The sequence below is a fragment of the Pagrus pagrus genome, assembly GCF_965226575.1.
Source record: "Pagrus pagrus genome assembly, chromosome: 2".
NCBI lineage: Eukaryota > Metazoa > Chordata > Actinopteri > Spariformes > Sparidae > Pagrus > Pagrus pagrus.
Window position 1 is genome coordinate 25,339,256 of NC_140186.1, and position 24,028 is coordinate 25,363,283.

General features: G+C 42.4%; 1 protein-coding gene and 1 long non-coding RNA gene across 4 annotated transcripts in view; one reads left to right on the plus strand and one right to left on the minus strand.

Annotated features, from left to right (window-relative positions):
• The window catches only part of ldb1b (LIM-domain binding 1b), a 33,370-nt gene extending 10,002 nt beyond the window's left edge, over positions 1 to 23,368 (plus strand). Inside the window, exons 1-11 of one of the 3 annotated variants that reach the window (XM_084377104.1) lie at positions 8,370 to 8,487; positions 15,601 to 15,703; positions 16,964 to 17,008; positions 17,316 to 17,391; positions 17,483 to 17,585; positions 17,675 to 17,847; positions 18,649 to 18,771; positions 18,870 to 18,953; positions 19,634 to 19,757; positions 19,853 to 20,001; positions 21,146 to 23,368. In XM_084377104.1, coding sequence (XP_084233230.1) covers positions 8,454 to 8,487; positions 15,601 to 15,703; positions 16,964 to 17,008; positions 17,316 to 17,391; positions 17,483 to 17,585; positions 17,675 to 17,847; positions 18,649 to 18,771; positions 18,870 to 18,953; positions 19,634 to 19,757; positions 19,853 to 20,001; positions 21,146 to 21,376 — 1,245 coding nt within the window. In that variant the 5' untranslated portion in view covers positions 8,370 to 8,453 and the 3' untranslated portion in view covers positions 21,377 to 23,368. Of the gene's footprint in view, positions 1 to 8,369; positions 8,488 to 12,092; positions 12,361 to 15,600; positions 15,704 to 16,963; positions 17,009 to 17,315; positions 17,392 to 17,482; positions 17,586 to 17,674; positions 17,848 to 18,648; positions 18,772 to 18,869; positions 18,954 to 19,633; positions 19,758 to 19,852; positions 20,002 to 21,145 lie in introns of those variants that run through there. The other 2 variants (XM_084377105.1, XM_084377106.1) reach the window with 2 other exon arrangements.
• Positions 9,212 to 12,058, minus strand: LOC311271452. The gene is made up of 3 exons (XR_014624419.1): positions 11,902 to 12,058; positions 9,901 to 10,008; positions 9,212 to 9,656 (listed from the first exon to the last, which is right to left on the minus strand). It is a non-coding gene; the product is annotated as an uncharacterized lncRNA (long non-coding RNA).
• Positions 23,369 to 24,028: the final 660 nt, after the last annotated feature.

A 24,028-nucleotide genomic window follows, 5' to 3' on the forward strand; every position in this document is an offset into this window, starting at 1 on the left:
CTTGGTGATGGTTTGCCTTTAACGACAGCCCCGCTGCTGCCGCTGCTGCCGCTGCTGCTGCTGTTGTCAGCCGCTGACTTTTTCTGGTCGTTGTTGTTGTTGTTGTATTTCGGTTGGTGAGTGCAGCCGCTGCCGTGGCGTGACTGGGGCAGGGAGAGAGGTGCCCCGGGGCCCTGGGGCTCTGTTTGCAAAGGCTCATGGGAGGTCGCCCTCTGTGATGGATGAGAGGATGGAGAGCACAGAACATACTAGAACAGATGGATCAACATGTAGTGTCCGCTCCATTATGAAGTGCTTTGTACTGTGTGTTGTTAAGTTTGGAGGGAGAAAGAGAAAAAGATGTTTGCGGACATCTGGGCATGAAGTTGTTGCCATGCCACCACTACTTCTTCTTCTTCTTCTCTTCCTCCGCCAGTTTGTTGTTGGTCTTGTTGCTTCTGCTGCCGCTGATGACGCTGATGGTTTCTGACTGACGGCCCGGTTAACAACAGAGTTCTTTTAAGGTCGGCACAGATGTTTCACTCACTTAGCCGGAGAGGAAGTCCTGTGCAGAACCGACCGGACTCTCGCGCAGAAGTAGCAGGAAAGAAAAGAAGGATCAGAGAGCGACATTTAAAGGGCAAAGGTCACAGGATCGGATCAAAGGCTTTGCATGATTGATCCGGCACCTCTTCCCACACAGGGGCTATTAATAAATGTTTGGTGTTTCACAGCTCACACAGGATCATTTCGGATGCATAAAGAGCGGGATGGCGGGGGGGATACAGTCAGATAGTTCTGGTTCAGGTTTTGTCACTGACATCGACATGAAAATGCAGCATCACCACTTTCATGTGGCTGTCCGTGGTTCAGACCTACTCTCCGCATTGTTTAATGGCTTTATTTGGGAGTTTCCATCCTCTTTGAGCCAGAAGTTCTTTCTTCTCGAGTTCATGGAAGGAGGTCAGTGAGTGCATACCTGCGGGGCAGAGATGTGCAGTCACTAGCATCGCCAGTTGTTTGTTGCTGCTGCTGCTTTCTGTCACATCTACTTCTTCTTGTGTCGCTGTCCTGTCTTGACCTGTCACTGTTTTTTTTTATGTAGTTTTTTTGAAGGGGGAGTAAGTATCAGTAAGATAACCTGGTTTCCTGTCAAGCCCACCTTAAAAGCCAAATCGACAACATGATAACAAAAGAACTCCGCAGTCTGAGTTTTGCTTGTCACTATTTTTAATAAAATTGGGTGAAGCTGAGTAACAGCCACGGGGCTTCTGGGAGTCGAGCCACCGTGAGCGACCTGGAGGGAGTAATATCCGTCATATTAGACCACCATATTCAGAGGTGTGCCACTTGTTTCGCCGCCTTCGAAGGCCGAGGAACTCCCCGCAGTGCCCAAACTGTTGTGTTTGGGTGCCGAGCGCCTGACAGCAAACAGATAATTCTTCTCATTTTATTGACTTTAATCAGACAGAGGAGGAAAGAAAAGGGGGAATCAAGGTCTAGAAATAAAACCCGCTCCGCTGAGCCTCAGGCAATATATTAAGCGATTTATGTTGCACTCCTCACAGGACGCGCAGGACATGAAATATAATCCTCCAGCTGAGAATGTATTCATAATCATGATAGATGTACTCAGAATGTACGGTCATACAATACACAGCAGCAGGAGAGGAGGAAGTAAATGTGAGAGTTGCTGTGTCTGTGGGGTGCTGTATCACCCTGACGTGGCCTCCTCTCCTCTCCTCTCCTGCCTACCAGGCCACATTGGCTGCTGTGGTCAGCCCTCAAACAGCCGGGATGTGGACAGAGAAATTTAGCCAACCACGCATCCATGATCAGATTACCCTTGTGCCAGTCTCGACTTTAATCATTAAAAAGATGGAAACATTAACTGGTCCCAGGTTTTTGTGGTTTGGAAAACTCTTCAGCTGAGGCGGAAAGTTTAGGAGGAGCAAATTTAGAGACGGTGCCAACTCATCCTGATCCTCCACGTTGTAGCGTGGAGGTGGATGAATGAATGATGGAATGACACAAGCAGAAGGATCTAAAAATGTGGAAAATAGAGACAGATATTGGCACTGTGATCAAACCAGACGGATTTGGTATCAGCAAGGACAAACCACTCTAGACACACCAGATGACAATTTGTCTTGAACTCACACAGAAACGTGGTGTACCAGTTTTAAATTTGACTGCATGCACACTAAGTTTTGTGTGTTTGTGTGTGTGTCTGAGCACGCGTGTGTTTTCAATCTCTGCGCAGCGCCCCGTGCTATGAAGGCAAACGCTGCCACCTCAGCCGTTAAACAAGGCTGCACAGCAGAGGCGGGAGCGTTTGTTTAGAACCGGGCCTTAGCTATCTTGCGGTCAGATTGCATACTTAATCAGCGTGGTCATGGAAATTTCCAAAAAGACGTTATGACCACACTCTTGTGCGCTCTCCACTTTCGCTCTCGTATTGTTCTCTCTGGTGTTCCCCTTTGCTTTTCGCCTCAGACTCTCTCTACTTTATGGATTCTCCCTTTTCTCTGTTTTTTAAAAGTGTAACTTTAAAGGTGCACTATGTAGTTTTGGGGAAGAAATGTTAATCAGAAGAGAAAGATCTTCATTGACTGTTTTTTGTATGCCTAAATAAACTAAATACGCAAACTCTCTTTGTTCTCATGACTGAATAAACAAACTGACCTTAAAGGACAACATGATTTCATACTGTTTTACTTTGTTTATATTTGGCGGACCCTGCCACCTTTCTAGTTTCAAACAGTGTTCTGGGACCTTATTTTCCTCTGAGAACAGCTTGTTTATTCACTTATGGAAAAGACAAATATTTGTATTATTACCTCATTAATATTGTACATATTAAAATTCTTCTCCTAAACTACATAGTGCCCGTTTAAAAAGACAACACAAGTGTTGTGATGTTCAAACCGGGACAGGAAAAACATTACATTCAGTCATTTATAGTTAACAGTGAAAACCTGGAGACATGAAACAGTGTGTGTAGTAGCGAGTGAAACTTAAAGCTAAAGTTGTGCTGTGCAGCATGACGTCAGAGATGCTTGACCTTACAGAGATGCAGCTTAATTCACATGCCTATTCCTTTCTTTATACATTCAGAGGGTGTAGAGACGCTGTTCTGGCTAACTATGAAAGAGAATATAATATAATGTAAAATAACAAAAGAAACTACAAAGTCTCTCTGTAGTCGCCCCGTCCTCTTTCTCTCCTTCTCGCTTGTTTACATTCCAGCGCCGTGTTCAACACCGAAAGATCCTCCCCCTTCTTGTGTGGCCTCAAAGTTTGATTGTGTGTGTGTGTGTGTGTGAGTGGACGAACACACATGCAGCATGTGCCCCAACATGTGGATGACATAAACAGTGGAGCGGAGTGTGTGTATATGTGCTGTACATCCACAAAAAAAGAAGTGAGAATACAGTGTGTGTGCTCTTTGCAGCTACAGATGTTTTGTGCTTTCTCCGCGTTGACCTACCCAGACCTTACATCACACCCCCTCCTCCCTCACCCTCCTGCTCCTGCACCTCTATCCTCCTATCTCCCCCCCTCATCTCACACTGTTTCTCTATATGTACTGTGTGTATACTATCATCCCCCCTCTTTCCCCTCCCCTTGCTCCCTCTTTCTCTTTGACTCTCCTGATTACTAGCGTATGTTGCCTGGCTGGCTGGCTGGCTGGATGGATGAGGGGAGGGGAGAGGTGGGGGTGAGGAGGGAGGAGAGGGAGAAGGGAGAAGAGAAGAGAGAGAGAGAGAGAGAGAGAGAGAGGGAGGAGAGAAGGGGGAAGGGACTATGCCCTCTCATGCAGAGAGTCACATGGTGTCCCTGATTGGAGGAAAATGAGTAAAGACTGCAGCCTGGCTGAAATGGCAACAGACAAAAACGCACAAAGGCTGAGCTGTTTAGAAACGGGTTGCACAACAAGAGAGCCTGAAGAGAAGGAGGAGGAGGAGGAGGAGGAGGAGGGTGTGACGGAGGGGAAGAGAGAGGGAGTGAGCAGATTAAGAGAGAGGAAGAGCCGGAGGAGCAGGGAGGGTGGCAAGAAAGAGAAAACAGGAGAGAAGAGAGGTGACGGAGGGAGGGGGGGGCAGAGAGCAGAAGAGCCAAGAACAGAGAGGCAAGTGGGAGATGAGCACTGTAGGAGCGCAGGAGGAGTGGGAGGGAGGGAGGGAGGGAGAGAGGGTGAGACAGAGTGACAGAGTGAGAGAGAGAGATCAGACTGTGTTTCTATGTTTTCTGCAAGGCTGAGCGGTGACGTGATTGGCTGAGGTGGGGGGGTGAGGGGGGGGGCAGACCTGACTCTGAGATCAGAGACAGACAAAATGGCTCCCAGAGAACAGAGAACGCAGCATCAGGGCACTGTCATCTCCCCTCACACAGCTGTCAGCTGACACCAGCCGCCGCCGCCGCCGCCGCACACACCACACACACACACATCTGACACTAACACACACACCTTTAAAGGCGAGGCCACCTGCAAAATGCCACAGTGAGGGGATAAAAAGCTGAGGATGATGGCTAATAATGCTGATCATTAAGTTGCCATAACATGTACTTGTCATTAATTTTGGGAACACATTTTTTTAGGAAACAGATGATATATATATTAATGCAAAATTGTGCACAAGAGCCTTTTTTTTAAAATTCATTTAATCCTGGCACCCATTGGCCCGAGCGAACATGTGACGAGCTGGCCACTGAAGTTCCCTTGTTGCAGCTTGTCTGTGTTCGTCTGCCAGAGAAAATCCTGAGTAGGGAATTCACCCAGTGAGTGAGAAAATACTGTAGGGCAGCATGAAAACAAACACACCGGCTCACTGCGGCCACAAGAGGGAGCTGCTATCAAAGAACAGCCTCTGATTGTAGGTTAGGTATCATTTCAAGTCCTGACTGGAGATGAAATGGAGCAACAACTGCATCATTTGCATACAGTTTTACTGCCAAATCATCATCACAGCTTTTATCATTGTTCTTTTATGTGACTTTGTGCTTTTATTTGGAAGTCTTCTGATCCTTCAAGTGTAAGTAGCGACACAACAATGTCAAAATACTTCAATACAAGTAAATATTATCAATTAAGGTTGTAAAAATGTGCATGTACAAAAAGTAGAAGTACTCATTATGCAAAACAATTGCATCTATGAGTTATTTTTTTATATATTAAGGGGTGGGTTAGGGTTATGATATGAAGAAAATCCTCTTTCATGCTACTATTAATTGTTGCATAATAGAATTTTAGCAAAATCAACTGAGAAAAATGTAATCCTCAACTTTTAATTATAATGGCTGTTTTCATAACAGCAATAAAGCAATTCAAAAGTCAAACAAGCTGGGAGAACAATGTTTGTTATGGTAATCAAAGCTGGCGACTGTGTGTAGACATGAAGTCTATATTATATGACCAGCTGATTCTCTTTGTGTAGAAGGCCGGTACTGGGTTTCCATTATCGTGACCAATTCAAAATGTTTCATTTAAAATCCTCTAAAGGTTACTGCACATCAACAGAAAGAGAGTTGGGGAGATTTTAGTTTGATAGAGTTGTGCATATGATTATTTTGGGGTCATTTAGAGAGATATTATGTACTATGTTGAGTATAAAAACTGTATTACAACAGTAAATATTAATATCTAATATTCCAAACCTCATTATTAATGAATGGTGCAGAATATGTGGCATGATTGTGGAGATATCAGTCCAGAATACACCTACATTATTAATCTTCAGGTTAACCTCAGACCCACGGATAAATTATCTATGGTATGTGAGCACACTGTCAGAACTACAGTGATTTTTTTTTTTTAAAACTATATTTTTGCTCAGCTCTGGTATTAAGGGTAAAAAATGTTTTTTAATGTAATTTAATGAGGTTAAAGTAATAGATAGATCGGATTTAATGACTTTATTTAATGTAATACCTTTTAGACTAATTCCCTCACAACGAAAAATCATTGACATACTAAAACAGTCAAAAGCAATATGGCTAAGCTAGGCAAGTTGCCTTTTAGCAGGTTTGGTGGAGTTGTTTTTTCATTCTCCGTGGCATTAGCTACTTCCTTCGCCTATTTATGTGGGATAACAAACAAAATTGATGTTCATTAAAACTTCAAACTATATTGAACAAAGGAAACAGGTAGTTGGGTCAAGAAGAAGTAGTAGAAGAAGAAGAATGTCAAAGAAACATTGTTATGTGGCAGTTGGCTGAGGTTAAGATAAGTTTAATTACTTTGAATATTGTTGGAGTGTTTAATTTGTAACAGTACATTGTATTCCAGTCATATTTAAGTCATTATTGCACGATGCTTGTGTTAAACTCAAACCCGAACAGTAATCCAATGATCAGAATACATATTTTTTATTGTGCAACTTTATGTTTCTTTAAGTTCAATTTCACTTTTATCTTGTAACAACGCTGTGCTTATGGTCTGGTTAGATTAAGGCACACAAACCACTTGGTTTAAAATACCTGTTTTGGTCTCCACAAACACAACAGGAGATGTCATGAGATCTTGTTAAAAACACCTGAAATATCTAGAAATGTTAACTGCCAACTTTTAATCCCGGCGACTGGGCTCTCAGTAAAGTAACAAGGATTTAGCTGTCAGATAAATTTTGTGTAAAAGTCGATATTGCCTCTGAAATGTATTGGAGTGGAAGTATAAAATAGCACAAAATTGAGGTACTCAAGTAAAGTACAAGTACTGCTGCAGAAAAGTGTGGGTGATTCTGACTCAGACTCTTTGTCTAAAGTTGGCAAATGTTCTCCGTTAGCGCTCATTCCTCCTAAAAGTGACAGCATGTCCTTTGGATCTTTTATCAGAGCTGAATCAGACAGATAGATCTCTGTTCCTCCATCTGATCCAATAAGAGAGGAAAGAGCCGAGCTGCCAGAAGTATCAAAACTGGCAGTGACAGTGGCCACTGAAAAGAGCTCCAGAGACGTTTAGCTTCCATAGAAAGAAATGGGACAATCTGTGTTATTGATGTATCAGTCGGGCCCCCAGAAATCTGTCACAGGGCTGACCAGTGAAAATCATGGCATGACAGTCCGACACATTGATGGATATTTAAAAGCAGCTGGCTGGTTATGCATTTGTTATTTTCTTTCACAATAACGATTATGAAAAATATACATACATTGATTTAAATAAATAGAAGCACATTATGCATACTCAGAAACATATTAGGTAGATATTAAAGCCCAACGCCTCCAATGTTGGTGCTGATACCAAGGTTTGTGAGTAACGAATTATGATATTAATAATATGATGATATACAGTACACACATTTTGGTGGTGTGGTTATTAAATGTGTATCAAACACAGACAAAAAATTGTAACGGAGGCAGGATATTTCACAGTTCAACTCGAAACTTTATTGTATAAAACAACATCATTTCCCTGAAACGGTAAACTTATCTGGGGTTTTAATAATTATAAATGATCTCAGGGATCTTTTTCTTCTTTATAATCTCTAAAAAAGTTTTCACATCAGACAACATATATGACGATAGCAATATATCTGTGATAGGCCAATATCAGCCAATAATATCGGCCAACTCAGTAGCGACTCAAAATGTTTGAGGGGCCGGGGTGAAAAAAATAAAAAGGGCACCAGCTGTATGCGGTGGGGCACAAGCAAGCTGAAAGTAGTGATACATTTATACCCCAGAGGGCACTACAGGCGCTTCTGTCCACTGGAAGGGAAATGCTTTGTCATGTTTGTTTTTTTTACCATAGGGGCAACCAAGAGGGCACTTTTTTTTCTGTTTTTCGAACATGGGTATGGTATGAGGGTGGCCATGGCCCCACTGGCCACCTCTTGGCAGTGCCATTGTACAGTATGTTTGACTTTATTACTATGGAGTGGTAAAATCCCAAGAAACTGTAGTTTTGCATGACCCTCTGTGGAAGAATCCTAGTGAATGCAATCTGTGAAAACAGGAGTGGTCTTGTTTTTATTCCTGTTTGGGGTACAAAATGGAAAAAACAACAATTAGCTGATGTGACTCATTAAAAGTTATCTCTCATCTTTAAGCTATAGGATCAGTTTAGTCAGGGCTGTCTCTACACTCATACCGACACAAGACTGTCCCCAGATCAGTGTTTGAGACTGTGTTGAAGGGAGGCCGACTGGGACGGTTGTTATCAGAACTCTGGCAGATGTGTGTGCCGCTCAGTTTCCTGTTGACTAGTGAGTGGAAGTGGCAGGCTGCACACATTTGCACATACACAAGGCGACACATGCGTGAGAGCGCACACACACGCGCAGACAGGCACGCACACTCTCATAGCACACACATACACATACCGTAGGCATCCTTCTCCCCCCTCCTCGTGCCCCTGAGCCTGACAGTCTGGACATGGGAGATATCAGAGAGAGGGTGAGGCATGAAAACAGAGACTGAGTCTGTGAGTTAGATCAGTATGGAGCTGTGAAAGTGTATCTGTGGGTGACAAAATGGCGATGACAGAACAGCTAGAAACTGAAGGTGGTAAGTCTCTTACTGACTTTTTCCTTGTTGTTTTTCCTCACAGCTGATTCAGCGACAAAACCCTTCGAGGTCAAACTAATCGTAAAAGCTGAGAAAGATGTTTTTCTTGGTGTAGGTGTTCAGAGAAATGCACTACAAGTCTGCTTCCTCTCTTTTTTTGTGACTTTGATACTGGTGAATTAAACAAGTTGCACTTGTAGGTTTAAATGTAAGCTTAGTGAAAACATCACACCATGCACTTCAGGGAGTTTATTCAGCCACAGCGTGCTCCAGCTTTAATCACTTATTGTACATGGATTTATGGCTTTAGGTGTGAATGTGTGACTGCAAGTTGGAAAATGAGGCTATAGCTGGTGAAGTGAAGGTTAGGGCAGCTGTGTGTGCGTGTGTGCGTGTGTGTGTGTGTGTGTGTGTGTGTGTGTGTGTGTGTGTGTGTGAGACTTGCTGGTTGGGGTGCTGGTTGAAGATAAGGCCGGCCCGATGCCTGAGAGCGAAAGAGACGGTGTGTGTAAGCCCTTCAAGCCTTATCCTGACACACCTCCCACCCCCACCTCTTCTCCATCACCACACGCACACACAAACACACACATTCAGTGGGGATTAACCCCGTCATGTACCATTTCAATGGGCGAGCTTTGGCGACACACACACACACACACACACACACACACACACACACACACACACACACACAGGATTAACCCTCGTGTGTCCATTTCCATGGATGATTCTTTGCCTCGCTCCGGTTGTGACAGCATTGACTGCTCGTGTTGCCATGGCTACAGGGGCCAGCGAATGTAAGATAGGCAAATCCACATAAGTCACTCACAACAGACACTCTAAGCTACTACTGACTACACCTCCCCCTGGTACTAGACACACAAAGATGCTGCCAAAGGACTGACAGGAGCCGCGTGAGCTGCGAAGTGCTCGTGTCACAAGCTTACCATGGTCGGACCAATATACATAAACTCAGCCCGGGCATCTTTGTCGCCGGTCGGGTGAGAGACAGGCCTCCGAGCAGCTTATCCTCTCAACACGTCTGCCTCTGGGAGACTGTGCACTTCACTGCACTCTCCCAACATGGGAGTCTGCAAAGAGTTTGCCGTCTTTGTTTTGCTAACGTAAGGGAGACATCTTCCAAGACTGCACATCCGGACAGAGAAGATCTGCAAATATGTCAGAATAAAGTTTGAGAAAGCAGGAAAGTACCGTTAACAGACACAGTCTGGAAAATAAGATAAGAAATCATTATACCAGGCTTCTGTCTCCAGAAATGTCAGAATATTGAAGATGATGAATGAAATAGCTCTATTTCAAGGCCCAAAATTCTGTCATCAATCTTTGGCAGACATAGAAGTGGCACGGTGAGCTCTGATAGTTCACCTGGTAGATGTGCCTATGTGTCCTTACTGTAGCGGCCCAGGTTCGACTCCAACCTGTGACCCTTTGCTGCATGTTGTCTCCTTTCTCCCTCTCCAATTTCCTGTCCAAAATCTCCAGCTGTTCTATCCAATAAGGCTACATAAAGACAAAAAAAGTCAGTCAGTGAATTGGCCTTTTCATTTAGTGAATTTACCAAAAAAAGATAAGTGTATTACTTTTTTGTTGTCATTTTGATAATCTTTGCCTTATTATCATGTTCCTTTTTTAAAAATATGTTTTTTTTTTCTTTTCTTTAAAGCGACTCTATGTTAAAATCAGTAGCAATTTACGACAAGGCAAGTTTATTTGTAGAGCACATCTATAATGTATATATATGTGAGCGGATTGTAACGTGACGTGAAAAATGAAATCCTCCCCGTCTCTCTTGGTTGCCTATTTGGACGATATGTTTAAGTTGTTTAACGCTGCTGGACTGTGGATTTTATTGAGAAGGACTCAGTTGGGATTTTCCCAAGACAGTCTAAAGGATGTGTCTCGTCTCAGCGCCTTTCTCAAACAGAGAGCAACAGTAGCTAGCATTAGTTTGGAAACAGAGTCCCCAAACATAAACTAACAACCGGCTTCCAACACAACACAAAAGTTGCACAGAGCCAGTTTAAATCAGACAAAATATTGCAAGCGATGTAAGCAGTTATACATTTTATGTGCACTTGTGCAATAAAGCAAATGAAAAACATATATCATCCTCACAATATCCAAACTCAGTTTGTGGAGTTGATCCTTGAAATGCACCCTGGAGCTTCACTGTTTATACTAACTCAAATTAATCTGAGCACTCTTTGTCTACAAAACACATTTTTAAAAAGTTGTTCTCGGTCATGATCCTCCACATGATCATCATGGTTCAGAATAAGACTTCTTATATGTATCCACCCTGTATTTGTGGGTCAGACTATTCACACTTGTGCCTCTTTTTCTATTCTCTTCTGTTTGATGCTTAATAATGCTGAATTATGTTATAACAATATTACCTATCAGTGCCGGTGTTCAGGTGCACAGCAGCCTCTGAAAAAGCCTGTTAACCGTTTCCACAGAGCGTCTCCCAAGAGCGACTTAATTTGCAAATAAATCATTTATGAAACATTGTGTTTTCACTCTCTGTGTACATGGGTAGTGAATAAATCAGAGCCACATTCAAGCTGGTGGCCGCAGTGTCCTTCAATAAATGAGCCAGGGGAAAAACTTCAGTGTTAGAAAGGAAAGAAAACTCGATGTGGGATCAGCGCTCAGAAATGTTAGGAGTCCTAGACTTTCGGGATGAATAATGTGCATCGCATTTGCATGAATATATGAAAAACTATTGACCTAATACTGCTTGTTCTTTTTATATCCCAACTTTGGCCATATGGGTGAGTCCTCGCTGGCTGTGATCTGAATATCTGATTATAATTTGAGGCGATTTAAGCAGATTTAGCGGCCTATGGGATTCTCCTTTTGGCTTAGTGCTTCCTGTGTTTGTGTTTGTGTGTGTATGTGTGAGTGTGTTTGTGTGAGCGTCGAGAGAGAAAGAGAGGGAGAGATTCCCAATGGTAATGGATTTATTGGTCTACCTTGGAGACAGTTCAGTGTACAAACTCAAAGGCACAATTAATTGTAAACAACCCAAGTCTGTTATCCTTACATGGAAGTTAATTTAGAAGATCTTAATCTACTTTTGACTGATCAGGCTGCTGCATCAGCTGTTTACGCGTAGCACCGCATGGACCCACACTGTGTATAATGCATATGAGCAGGCTCATGTTGGCTGTCACGGTCTCACTTCAGTTGTTTGCAGCAAGCTGATGTGCACTAATTAGGCAAACATGAAAACCACTTTGCAGTCAGCATGATCTTTATTTCCACACACACACACGCACACACACACACTCCCACACTCCCACTTGGCTACATTAGGCCAATTCTCATCTGTGTCAGTTACAAGGAAGGGATGGGATGCAGGGAGGAGGAAGCAAGAAAAAAAATGCTTACCAGACAACCTTCATGTGCAGTTGTGCATTAGTGGGGGGAGGAGGAGAAGAAGGGGGGAGAGGGCGGCTGGCGGTGCTGGGCAGAGGAGAGAGGAGCAAATGCATTGCGGAGGGAGAGGAGGAGGAGGAGGGCCTACAGCTATTGTTCATGTCCTCCCGTGAACAAAGGGCTCATCTGGGTCCGTATGTAAACCCACAGCAGGCTTCAGCCCACTGACAAGGCCTCATGCGGGACAAAACATAACCGACCGACTCCCGCAATTTAGGCCGTTTTCCCTTCCAGTCTCGCGGTTTGAGGAGATTTTTTCATTGATCCAGTTCAGAGGGACGTATTGTGTTGGTACGTTGCGTCCAGCCAACCGCCGTCCAGCGGGCCTATCCGTTTTTACGCACGGAGCGTACACACGGTCTATCATCACGGATCTGTAAACATCAATTTTCTGATTGGACTTCTTTGCAGGTAAAGGGGTCGCTTTCTCCAAACACACACACTTACTGTAATGTCTGTCTGCTGTGGCGATTAAATGTGGTTTACGAGCCGCCGCGGTTGTTATTTCTTGTCTTATTTCGGTGATTTCTCGCTGAAAAGGGATTTAACGCTAAGGCGTTAGCAATGCGGCTAACACCAGCTAACTGGTTACTAACTGTTTTCTGGCTTGCTAACGTTAGCCTGCCCTGCAGGCCTACGAGGCAGTGTTGTGTACAGTGGACGTTTTGGTGGTTGAAAATGTCGAGGTTTTTGGTCGTGTTCAGTCTATGTTTGCCTCGCTGTCTTGCTGGTTGAAATGAATGCTTGTTGGTATTATGTAGCGAAGTTTACTAGCGTCCCGAAATCACCTGTGTTTCATATTTTAGCCTAGCTAACAGCTAAGTGTTAGCATTATCCGCTTGCTGCCTTTCTAATTGCCTTTGTAACCAGACAACTCCATGTCATCTGTGCTTTGACTGGTAAAGTTATGAGCTACACATATGCTGAGCAAGGTTTTTTTTTTAAATGTGGCTTAAAAAATACCACAGATTTAAATCGTTTTTTTGTGAAAAGTTTGCTACAGTAGGTTAATGGATCAGTATAACCTAGCTATAGCTAATATTCCGTTTGGATATGCTACTTGTCCCCCAGAGCAATCATGGTGGCAGTCTGGGGTGGCAGGAGTCCAAAACCACCACAGGTTATTCTTATGTTGAGGAAACTTTATGCTGAATTGATTTCTGTGTCTGGAGTACAGGTGAAATCAAATGTTAAGGGTGTTATCTCAACATTTGGGATATGATTTGTAGCGAAAATTGGCTTTCCTACACCCACTCCAGGAAGATAATATATGTATGCACGTATAGTGTGTGTATGTATGCATAGTGTAACGTTACTGTGTCTACTTGTAAGAGAGAGGAACATGATTCCCAGTGGAGGAAGTGGAGTCCAGCTGATGTGATTGTGACTGCCTGTCATTAACCGCTAACAGGAGAGGAGAGGAGCTAATGGAGCTCTCAACAACTAATGGACACATAACCATCGATTATTTATTTATTTATTTATCAATCCCATTTGTTTTTCCTCTGGTGGTGCGTCCAGCCTATAGCATAGCAGTGCTGTCTCACACAGTAAACAACTTGTTTTTACACAAAGTGAAGGCAGGGTTTCAAATGGATGGAGGCTCTATGGCTTTATACCCATGTCGAAGATGAAGGTCTTGTTATAAGGGAAACTGTGCTCCTCTTTATGGAAAACTTTTTTTTAATTGACTCTTCTATAATTACTATGAGGCCATAATAACAGTAATATCCTAGTAGAGGGGAAACTAGTAGGGATGTAACTCATCTCCTAAAAGAGAAGTTGCAGTTGTATGAAAGAAGATTGATTTGAAAGGGATACGAACATAGATGACTGATTTACTAATCTAGTTTGTATCAGTGCGTGTCCTGATGTCAGTGTTCAGCATGGCTGTTTGTCCATCGCTCTGTTGATATTTGTGTGTTTATGGTAATTCATGTCCTCAATCAAAATACAGAAGGACACATTTGAATGTGAGTCTATATTACTGGAAAATGTATGCTTTTTTTAACCTCTTCTCACAGACGAGAGGCAATTATACACTTGTCATACCATATACAAGAATATTATTTGTCACACCCACCCCTGTGGTGTCAAATCACAATTTCCCCTGCTGAAGAACATCCTATTAATACAATTAAAGTGTATTTCATGTCTGTGTCTCTAGATATATATATGTCTCTTTCTCTCACACACACACACACAGTGTCAGAGATAGGTTTAATATGCAGAGACAAGACAGAGAGACATTAATGAGGCGGGGCTTCACCATGGTGACGGCAGGGGTCATGACCTAGAGGCCGCCACGCCTGGATGGCCTTTATAGGAGAGCTGGGCAATTAGAGTAGAACAAGGGTTGGAGCTGTGTGTGTTAGGGAGGGATTCACCCATTTTTGTGTGTTTTTTAAAAAAAAAAGTATGTGGGTGTGAATTGAGTCAGTATTGGTCCGTCTGTTTGTGTTTGGCATTCGTAGATGGAGGGCTGCAGTGTAGCAGTAGCAGCATTGTTTACAGGATGCTCCCTCCTCATCATGTTGTTGTTTTGGGTGTTTATGAAACAAGATTGTTGTATTGGGGATGACCCGTGAATGAGTGCAGCCAACTGAAACTGGGACATACTGGCTAGTTCAGTGCCCTCACCTTCACATGATACAGTCATTCTTTGTAAAAAAGTGAAAAAATAACATTAGAAATACCATAAGTTAGGGGCTGAACAGTTGATCAAACTAATAGCAAAATTAGAGTATAGCTAAAGTGCAATATCCAAAGTGCAGGAGCTGCAGTTTCTTGAGATAGGCAAGAAATGTCACAACATACCATTAAAAATGAAGCATTGTGGTGCTACAGAGCCGTCCCCGGCACACAAATCATGTTCTTCAGACCTAAAGAGAACATGTTTGTTTTGTGCAGACCCCAGCAAAAATCACATCGTCGTCATTTTTATATTTTTTCTGTGAGGATGAAATGCAAAAATTACCATTCCCACTAAAATCATGACTCAGCAAACTGTCAAAATAATCACTATGTATGTGTATATATATATATATATATATATATATATATTACTGTTTAGTGTGGACTGTAATCCATATTGCGATTATTTTGACAGACATTGCGATGTGATTTACGGTTAGTGTGAATGGTAATTTTTGCTAACATTTAATTTTCCCAAAATAAAACAATAAAATCATGATGATTTGCCATTTGTTGCGGTCTGTACCAAAGAAACATGTTTTCTTATATCAGGAGAACATGATTTATAGACCATGGCATCTCTGTAGCACTACAGTACTTAATTATACTTCTGTTTTATCACGTTTTACCTTCATCTTCTTATGATTTCCATTTATTGTGATTAATTGTGCAGCTCTAGTTTTGTCTAATAATTTAGGTATTTATTCTGAGTCAGCGTTCAAAACACGCTGAAAGGTTTGCAGTGTCGATCGTTATATTTGTGGCTTAGAAAAGGAGCATTTATTACCTACTTTGACACGAGTCATGCTTAGTTGGGTTTAGCTGTCACGTTGTTTTAGATAAACTCTGCCATTATCTAGAACCCCTCATATCTAACATGTTAAGTAACCCTTGAACCTATAATGTGAAAATTGAACACAACATTTATGTTCTTCTTTTTTCTCACCTCTCTTCCAGGCTGTTCCTCCAAGTCGTTCAAACTGTACTCCCCCAAGGAGCCCCCCAACGGTAGCACTTTCCCCCCTTTCCACCCCGGCACCATGCTGGACAGAGACGTGGGGTGAGTTTTATGTCTGTTTTTTGTGTGTTTTCTGGGTGAGGAAATGAGTCCTGGCCTTTAAACGTCTTTGACAGGTGTTTGTATTAATGCATACCATGTTTATACAGCTATATAGCAACATGCAGCACTGTATTGTGAATTTAAAATGCACACAGAGTGAAACGTCTTGAACAGTTACTCCAAGATGCCCATTCCCATTTTCAAATTGACTGAGAAACTGGTTTAGTGGATAGTTTGTTGAGATTTGTTCCCAGAACAGCTGCCTATTTTCCCAGTTCTAACCTGAGGTTAAATCCAGGTACAGTCCAGGTAGCACTGTGTTTGTCCTGTCAGGTGCACTGACTTGACACTTGTAATAAAAAATATTAAAAATGTTGATCCGTGTTTCCCAAAGCCCAAGAAGAAGTTCTTAAATGTCTTGTTTTGTCCACAACCCAAAGGTGTTCAGTTTACTGTCATATGGGAGGAAAGAAACCAAAAGTATTGGTTATTGGATTCAGAGAATTTAGACCTTTTTTCCCTTGAAAAATTACTTTGATTATTATGAATAATTATCATTATTATTATTATTATTATTATTAACAAAACATTTGGCAATTGGCAGTTGTCAACTAATTGATACCTTTTTGACCCTTTTAATTTCATGTAAGTGTATCATACAGTATACAACACATGTTGGGGGAACACTGATTCTGGGAACACCCCTGGGTGCAGGAAGGTTATTGGTGATATTTTAGCAGCTGTCAATCTCCTGTCATTTGGTGAAAGTTTGATCCAATAACCAGTGTATTTAAGAGTATAGTCTATCACCATTAACACCACCCACTTAAGTGAAAATACTGCTGGTGTGACTGGTGTTAATGCTACCATTGATTTGACTTGACTTGCGTGGCCCAGTAAAGTTAATGGGTATACCTCTGCAGGACTGTGCAGTGTGCTTCACAGCTTGTCTTTTTGCAGCAAGCAAATCGGCTTCAGTTGCTGTGTGTGTGTGTGTGTGTGTGTGTGTGTGTGTGTGTGTGTGTGTGTGTGTGTGTGTGTGTGTGTGTGTGTGTGTGTGTGTGTGTGTGTGTGTGTGTGTGTGTGTGTGTGTGTGTGTGTGTGTGTGTGAGGTGTTGTTATTTACTGTCTCCTTGTATCATCCAATTTGTGCCATGTTTGGCTTGCATCCCAGGGTTGTAAAGACAGACCAGCTCGCGGAGGAGGGCATATTAGCACTATAGCTGAATGTAATAATTTCTCCGTCTCTTGTTTCTCCAGTCCCACCCCAATGTATCCTCCCACATACCTGGAGCCAGGAATAGGGTATGGCTGCATTATTTCTCATTATCTCTAGCTGGTGTGAAAGGCACTAATAACACAAGTAAAGATAAGGTGGTGCGAAGTTGTGCTCTTATCTCACTCCTAATAGAGATTTTGCATTAAGTCTGTGACGGGACTAAATTAGATGGTGGAACAGCTCTATAAGTATGGGAGCTGTGAGAGGTTTAACCTTGCTGCCATCAGGATGATTTTCTTGATTTATACCGTTCATAATACCACAAGCTGACTGTGCTCTACATCCTTTCCTGCTTTTGTTTCCTCCTCCTTCTGGCTTTCTGTGACGGACCAGGAGGCACACACCATATGGCAACCAGACAGACTACAGAATATTTGAACTTAACAAACGGCTACAGAACTGGACAGAGGTTCGTTGGCACGTACATTCACACGCACACTCTCAGAACAATCCAAGAATTGTGTTGCTAACTGATTATTTTCCCCCTCTACACCCTGTAGGAGTGCGATAATCTGTGGTGGGATGCATTTACTACAGAGTTCTTTGAAGATGATGCCATGTTGACCATTACTTTCTGTCTGGAAGATGGACCCAAACGCTACAGTAAGAGACAAAGTCAGCCTTTAATGTAAAGCCCCACAGTCACAAATGGTCTGCGTACTGTAACATTTGTCTTCTCTCCTCCTCTGAAGCAATTGGCCGGACGTTGATTCCAAGGTACTTCCGGAGTATATTCGAGGGCGGTGCAACTGAGCTCTATTATGTGCTGAAACATCCCAAGGAGTCCTTCCACAATAACTTTGTCTCCCTTGACTGTGATCAGTGCACCATGGTCACCCAAAATGGAAAGCCCATGTTCACACAGGTGTGTGTTTCTCTCTAGTTTTTACCGGTCCATATCTTGTTTTTAAATATGTACAGCTTTTTCTTTCAATTATTAATACGGTTAGAAAACAACACAGATATTATTGAGCTTGTAAGTACAGGTTGATAAGAAGTTAAGGTTTTCACAAAAACAATGCAAACATTTGGAATGATTTATTTGCAACAAAGGTTTTAAAAAGCCGGTTTAAGTTTACTGTGAATGGTTGTTCACTCGGGCTGCAACTAACAATTGTTATCATCATGGATTAATCTGCAGATTATTTTCACAGTTAATCGTTTAGTCTACAAAATGCCAAAAGGTTGTGAAAAATGCTTATTACAATTTCCCAGAACCTAAAGTGATGTCTTCAGGTTGCTTCTTTTGTCCAACCAACAGTCTAAAACTATTGCTTACCATCATAAATGACAAATAAAACCAGCAAGTCCTTACATCTAGGAAGCTGGACCCAGCACATGTTTAACATTTGTATTTGGAAAATTACTGCAATGATTAATCAATTATCAAAATAGTTAGCATTTACTTTTCTTTTGAACAACTAATCGACTAATCGTTACTAATCGACTAACTCTACTGTCAACTTTCCCTCCTTTAAAGAGATGGATACACACCCCCTTGCAGGGTCTCTATGGAGTAAAGCCTAAATCTAAATCTCATTGAAACTTGGTTGCAAGCCACTTTATAGTTTGAAAGTCTTCAACAATGTGATCACCCCGGCTTACAACCCTAATAGTACCCATCCCAACTGCTGTAAACTGACCTGAGTCCTCTGAACTGCTGCAGGTGTGTGTAGAAGGCCGCTTGTACCTGGAGTTCATGTTTGACGACATGATGAGGATAAAGACGTGGCACTTCAGCATCAGACAACACCGTGAACTCATCCCCCGCAGTATACTGGCCATGCATGTGAGTGCACACGCTGGCTACATGTAGTTCACTGATGTATACAATGATGTGTTTGTGTGAGTTTGAGATTTAAAATCTGTCCTCTGTTGATGTTTCAGGCCCAGGACCCACAGATGCTGGACCAGCTGTCCAAAAACATAACAAGATGTGGCCTGTCGAACTCCACCCTCAACTACCTCCGAGTGAGTGGAGCACAAATCCAACATATTACCTCCAGAGCGACACTGCTCTTGAATGTTTTTTTTCTTGAAGGTGGCGTAATGATAGTCCAGCCATGGTTTAGTTCAGAGCTTTCAAAGTAGATTCTGATGAAGTAGTTGAAGTAGACGACTCATTTATTTGGAGGATTTTAACCAAAACAGAGTTTCAAGAGTGATGAATAGGGGTTGACGACATGGCCAAAATCTTTGATTGTAATTATATATATCACAGTTGAATTAAAAATGGTTTAAAATAACCACACTATACTTCATCACTAGAGCTAAAGGTCTTGTTTATCTAAACAGTAACTATGCCATAACATGGTTATAGCAATCGTTTACTGTTGCTGTTTTAGGACGTTTGATCTCTGCTGTGAGGGTGAGGAGCTCCCGGCCTGGTTGACTACCTGATTTGCAGACAAATTAGGGAGACAATGCTTTTTTAAATCTACCAATTATGGGTTGCAAATTAACACGGCAAAACATCACACCCCTGTCTCTGCCCCTCAGGTTTTTCGATCAGAGAATTTTTAGTTCACCAATGGAGTCATTTGTCTGAACACCAGCTGATAATCATGGTGCTCGATCAATCAGAGCCTCTCTAATGATCTGAAGCACCGTGTAATCTCTAACCTGCTGCCTCTCTTTGTTCCCTCCTCCAGCTGTGTGTGATCCTGGAGCCCATGCAGGAGCTGATGTCCAGACACAAGACATACAGCCTCAGCCCCAGAGACTGCCTCAAGACCTGCCTCTTCCAGAAATGGCAGAGGATGGTGGCACCACCAGGTAGACAAATACAATGCACAGATTTAGGCACACACCATCACACAAACAACCACAGTAACTGAGTCTGTAACTCTCCTGTCATCCCCTCTTTGCAGCTGAGCCATCGAGACAGGCCCCAAACAAAAGGCGGAAGCGTAAGATGTCAGGTGGCAGCACCATCAGCGGAGGAGGAGGAACTAACAACAATAACAACAACAAAAAGAAAAGCCCTGGCAGTGGCTTCCCCCTGTCCAGCCAAGTTCCAGTGAGTACATCACTGCTACCTAGTGTTGGTAGTCTGCTATTACACCTCCAGCAGGAACATTTCCTCTGTGTTCACACACAAACTGCTGCACTCATTCATCGAGGGACGTTTACGTGTCATAATGGCAACCAGAGCCTGACACAGTGACACAAAACAATGTTACACCAAAACAAATGCCGCGATACTTGATGCTGGGTTCAAAATGTGATGCACTCCAAGTGATCTCGTTTAGCAGAGAAGTTGTTTTTGTAATTGATGGCACAATATGTCACATTGCTGTGTACATACATGGCCTATAACAAGTATTCCCTTCACGACTTTTTATTTAAAGTGAAAACAAACCCACAGGTATTAATACGTGACACATATTGATTACATAATTATAAATGAATTACCACTTCTTAGATAAGTCAGATAACTGACTCAATACTTGAGTGTAAAGAAGGTGTGACAAGTTAATTAGGGAAAATGCACCTTCATTGTCTAACAGTAGGCTGCTCACTACACCATAAAGACAATGGTACATTAGAAAGTAAATAACTACAAATAAACAAAAGTAATTATGTTGGCCTCTGGGTTAATTAACATACTGAAAGACTGCCAAATGTCCGAGGTTAAAAGTGAAGCTCAGCGTGAGAACATTTCCTCCAGAACGGCAACAAAGTCAAATGTAAGTTATGTGTAGAGCTACTTTTCAGTTTAGTAGCTCTACTAGAACTATGCTATACTGATTTAAGAACAAGCACCCTGCTGCCATGTCTGAGGATGGCTCACAACCAAAGATCAAGTGACATGCGGCAGATTGAGGAGATGCGCTGCCAGTCAGTGCGTCACAGGGCTAATCACATGGAAAAGCACTTTGACAAGAAGAAGGGTGAGCTGAAAGTCAGGCTAGACAGGGTAATGTTAACTCTGACAAGCGACTGGTGAACAGGTCTCATAGAAGAACTATAACTTCATCAGTGCTGACTGGGTGCTGGAGCTCATTGAGTCAATGGAGCGCCTGACTAAAAGGAAATAAGAAAAATAATTAAAACCAGTTAGTTACCAGTTTAATGGGTGTCGAGCCATCGAAAGCACATTTAACCAAAGTGACATTCCTACTCCCCACTAAAACAATGTATGTCCGGCTTCTTTTCTGCAGGATGTGATGGTGGTGGGAGAGCCTACGCTGATGGGAGGCGAGTTCGGCGACGAAGACGAGCGTCTGATCACACGGCTGGAGAACACGCAGTTCGACGCGGCTAATGGCATCGACGACGAGGATAGCTTCAACAACTCTCCGGCCCTTGGCTCCAACTCGCCCTGGAACAACAAGGCCCCCTCCAGCCAGGAGAGCAAGAGCGACAACCCAACCTCACAGGCGTCGCAGTAGAGCCCAGAGCCCCGCGACCTCAACACAAACCCCCTCTGTCACTTCTCAAAGCCCCAACCCACCCCACCCTGACAGCCACGAGTGCATCAGCAACAGTCCGTCTCCCCCTCACCAACCCAGACATCACTCGGATTCATCACACACAGGTGGCGCAAGGGAGCTCAGTATGTCTCCGACAACGTCACTGAGCCTGAGGACGTTTTACAAGTTGTCATCATTGCCCATGTTTGGACACTGTGTCCCACCTCTGTCTCCCCATGCCCTCATCTCACACTCAAAATATCCCACCTGCTCTCGCTAGCTTTCAGTTTGGACAGCGACCGGCGGTAGATGTGACCGAGGAGGCGCAGGGGATTTTAACCCAGGGGAGAACTGTGCACGCTGAACGAACCACACTGAAGTTCACATGTAGGAAGGGCTGGGGTGGAGGGGATGTTGGCAGCGGGGCTTCGACATGGTGGCGAGTTGCTTAGGGACCACTTGTCCACTCATCCTCTAAACATGGCTCTCAATTCTGGTCTGCTCTGTTGACGCAAGAGTCACTCGTAATGTTTCTTAATAGAGTATATGTGTGTGTGTGTGGATGTGTGTGTGTGTGAAGTGTGCGAGGAGAGAAAAGGCAGTCTGAGCTTATTTGTGGCTTTGCCGAAGCAGACGGACCAGAATTTAGAATCAGTCTTTGAAACCATTGAAATTCACACACTAGTAGGAGAGCTGAAATGTGGCACTAGGGAAACTACACACACAGACAGATACACTCGCTCACACACACAATTAAACCTAATGATTGAAGGATTTTGAGTCCCCTAGTGCCCGAGCCATCTCTGATTAGACTACAATGGATGCAGTCTTTCAAACAGAGAGACTTTACAACACACACACGCACATACACACAGCTACACATTTTAAGAGTTTTTATACAGTATATATTTCCCTAGAATGTTTTTTAATTTGTATTAAACGCCTTCATTTCAATTGTTACTTTTTTATTTTCTACCAATACTGAAAAGCTACAGACCAAGGAGCAACACAGGACTTTTATCCCTCCCCCCTCTAAAATATATTGTTTTTATCTTTTATGTTTATAAAAGAGAAATAATTTAGTGTGGATGTTTTTATTTTGTCTTTTTGTTCCTTTTTTTTGGAGATTTAAATTTTTGTGTATTTGTGCTTGTATATTTAAGGTAGTAGCAAAGTTCTGTCTGACTGTAATAAAATGTATTCTTACTTAGATTTACCTAAAGCCATCCCGATCTAATGTAAAGAAACAAAAATAGGAAAAAGGAGAAAAAACACTCATGAACCTGTCCCCCTCTATCTTCCCACCTGCTCTTTCCTCCTCCCTCTTTTTTAAAACTTGTGTAAATTAAATTACAAAACCCCCGGGGGTACAATGGCACCATGGAGTGATGATTTAACATGTTTCAGTTGATTTCTTTTATATTTATTTTGGAGATTTTAGAAATTCATTCATGTATTTCATCCATAAAGGAATCGATTTTTCACTTAACATTAATCACAGTTTTTGTGTACTGCAACTTTCAACTTGATGTCAAGTGAATGTGCTCACTGAATTTTAGTTAACCGGTGAATTTCATGTTTCATCACCGGCTAAAACAGGTTTTTTACTTAGTTTTTGTTTGAATGATCATCATTTGTGCAGTGTCCATCATGACCAACAGAATGATACCATGAAACATCCAAGCATCTTCTAAAGCCAGCTTAACATTAAGCTCAGTCGGCATATTTGGTAGCAATGCTGAGTCTGTGAAGTCTGATTATAAACAGCTGACTCTGTTTGTTGTTTTGTACATTTCCATTTCGTCACAGTTGATCCAGCAACAGTTAATGATTGAGTTTGAATGGTGACTTGTACCTTCTCCAACCCCTGTAGAAAAATCATCGTTTGATATATATTTTTTGATTTCGTTAGTTTCTGCCCTTGATAATTAATGTATGGTACCAATAAAAAGATACATTTTCACTTTACAATATTGTGTATGTGGTGAATTTATAACTGGTGCCCTACAGCTGATAAATGACGTTAGTGCTGGTCAAGGTTTCTGGGTTTTGAACACCTACATTTACTTCTTGATATGTAGTTCTGACACTGTGTGGAGTTAACTAGTGGAAGTGATGTTTTCAGTACAGGAGAGAGCTGGATGATGAGTCATGGTTCCTGTAGTTGGACAGCAGGGAGCCCAAGGATGAAGACTAAACCACTGCTGAGAAGCATGAGAAAAGCACAGCATGTGTGCCCTCTCTGGATTTACATAAAAAAGCATTTATCTTTCCTTTTTTAAGGAATTATAAAGTCCTTTAAATACAGAAAGTGCTTTTTACAAGTGCACCTACTGCACTCAAGTGGAATGCATTTGCTTCAACAGCGCTTGTACATGTGTGAATACATTTAAGTTTTTAAAGGATCTATAAACACCCCCCAAACCAACAATACAGATCTTTTCTCTTACCTGTACTGCTTTTCACCCATATAGATTGTTTTGGTGTGAGTTGGAGATATTGGCCAAAGAGACGTCTGCCTTCTCTCGAATATAATGGAACTAGATGGCACTCGGCTTGTGGTGCTCTGGTGGTTCAAATGTTTTTTCTTTTTTTTTTGGCACTTGGAGCACCACAAGCTGAGTGCTACCT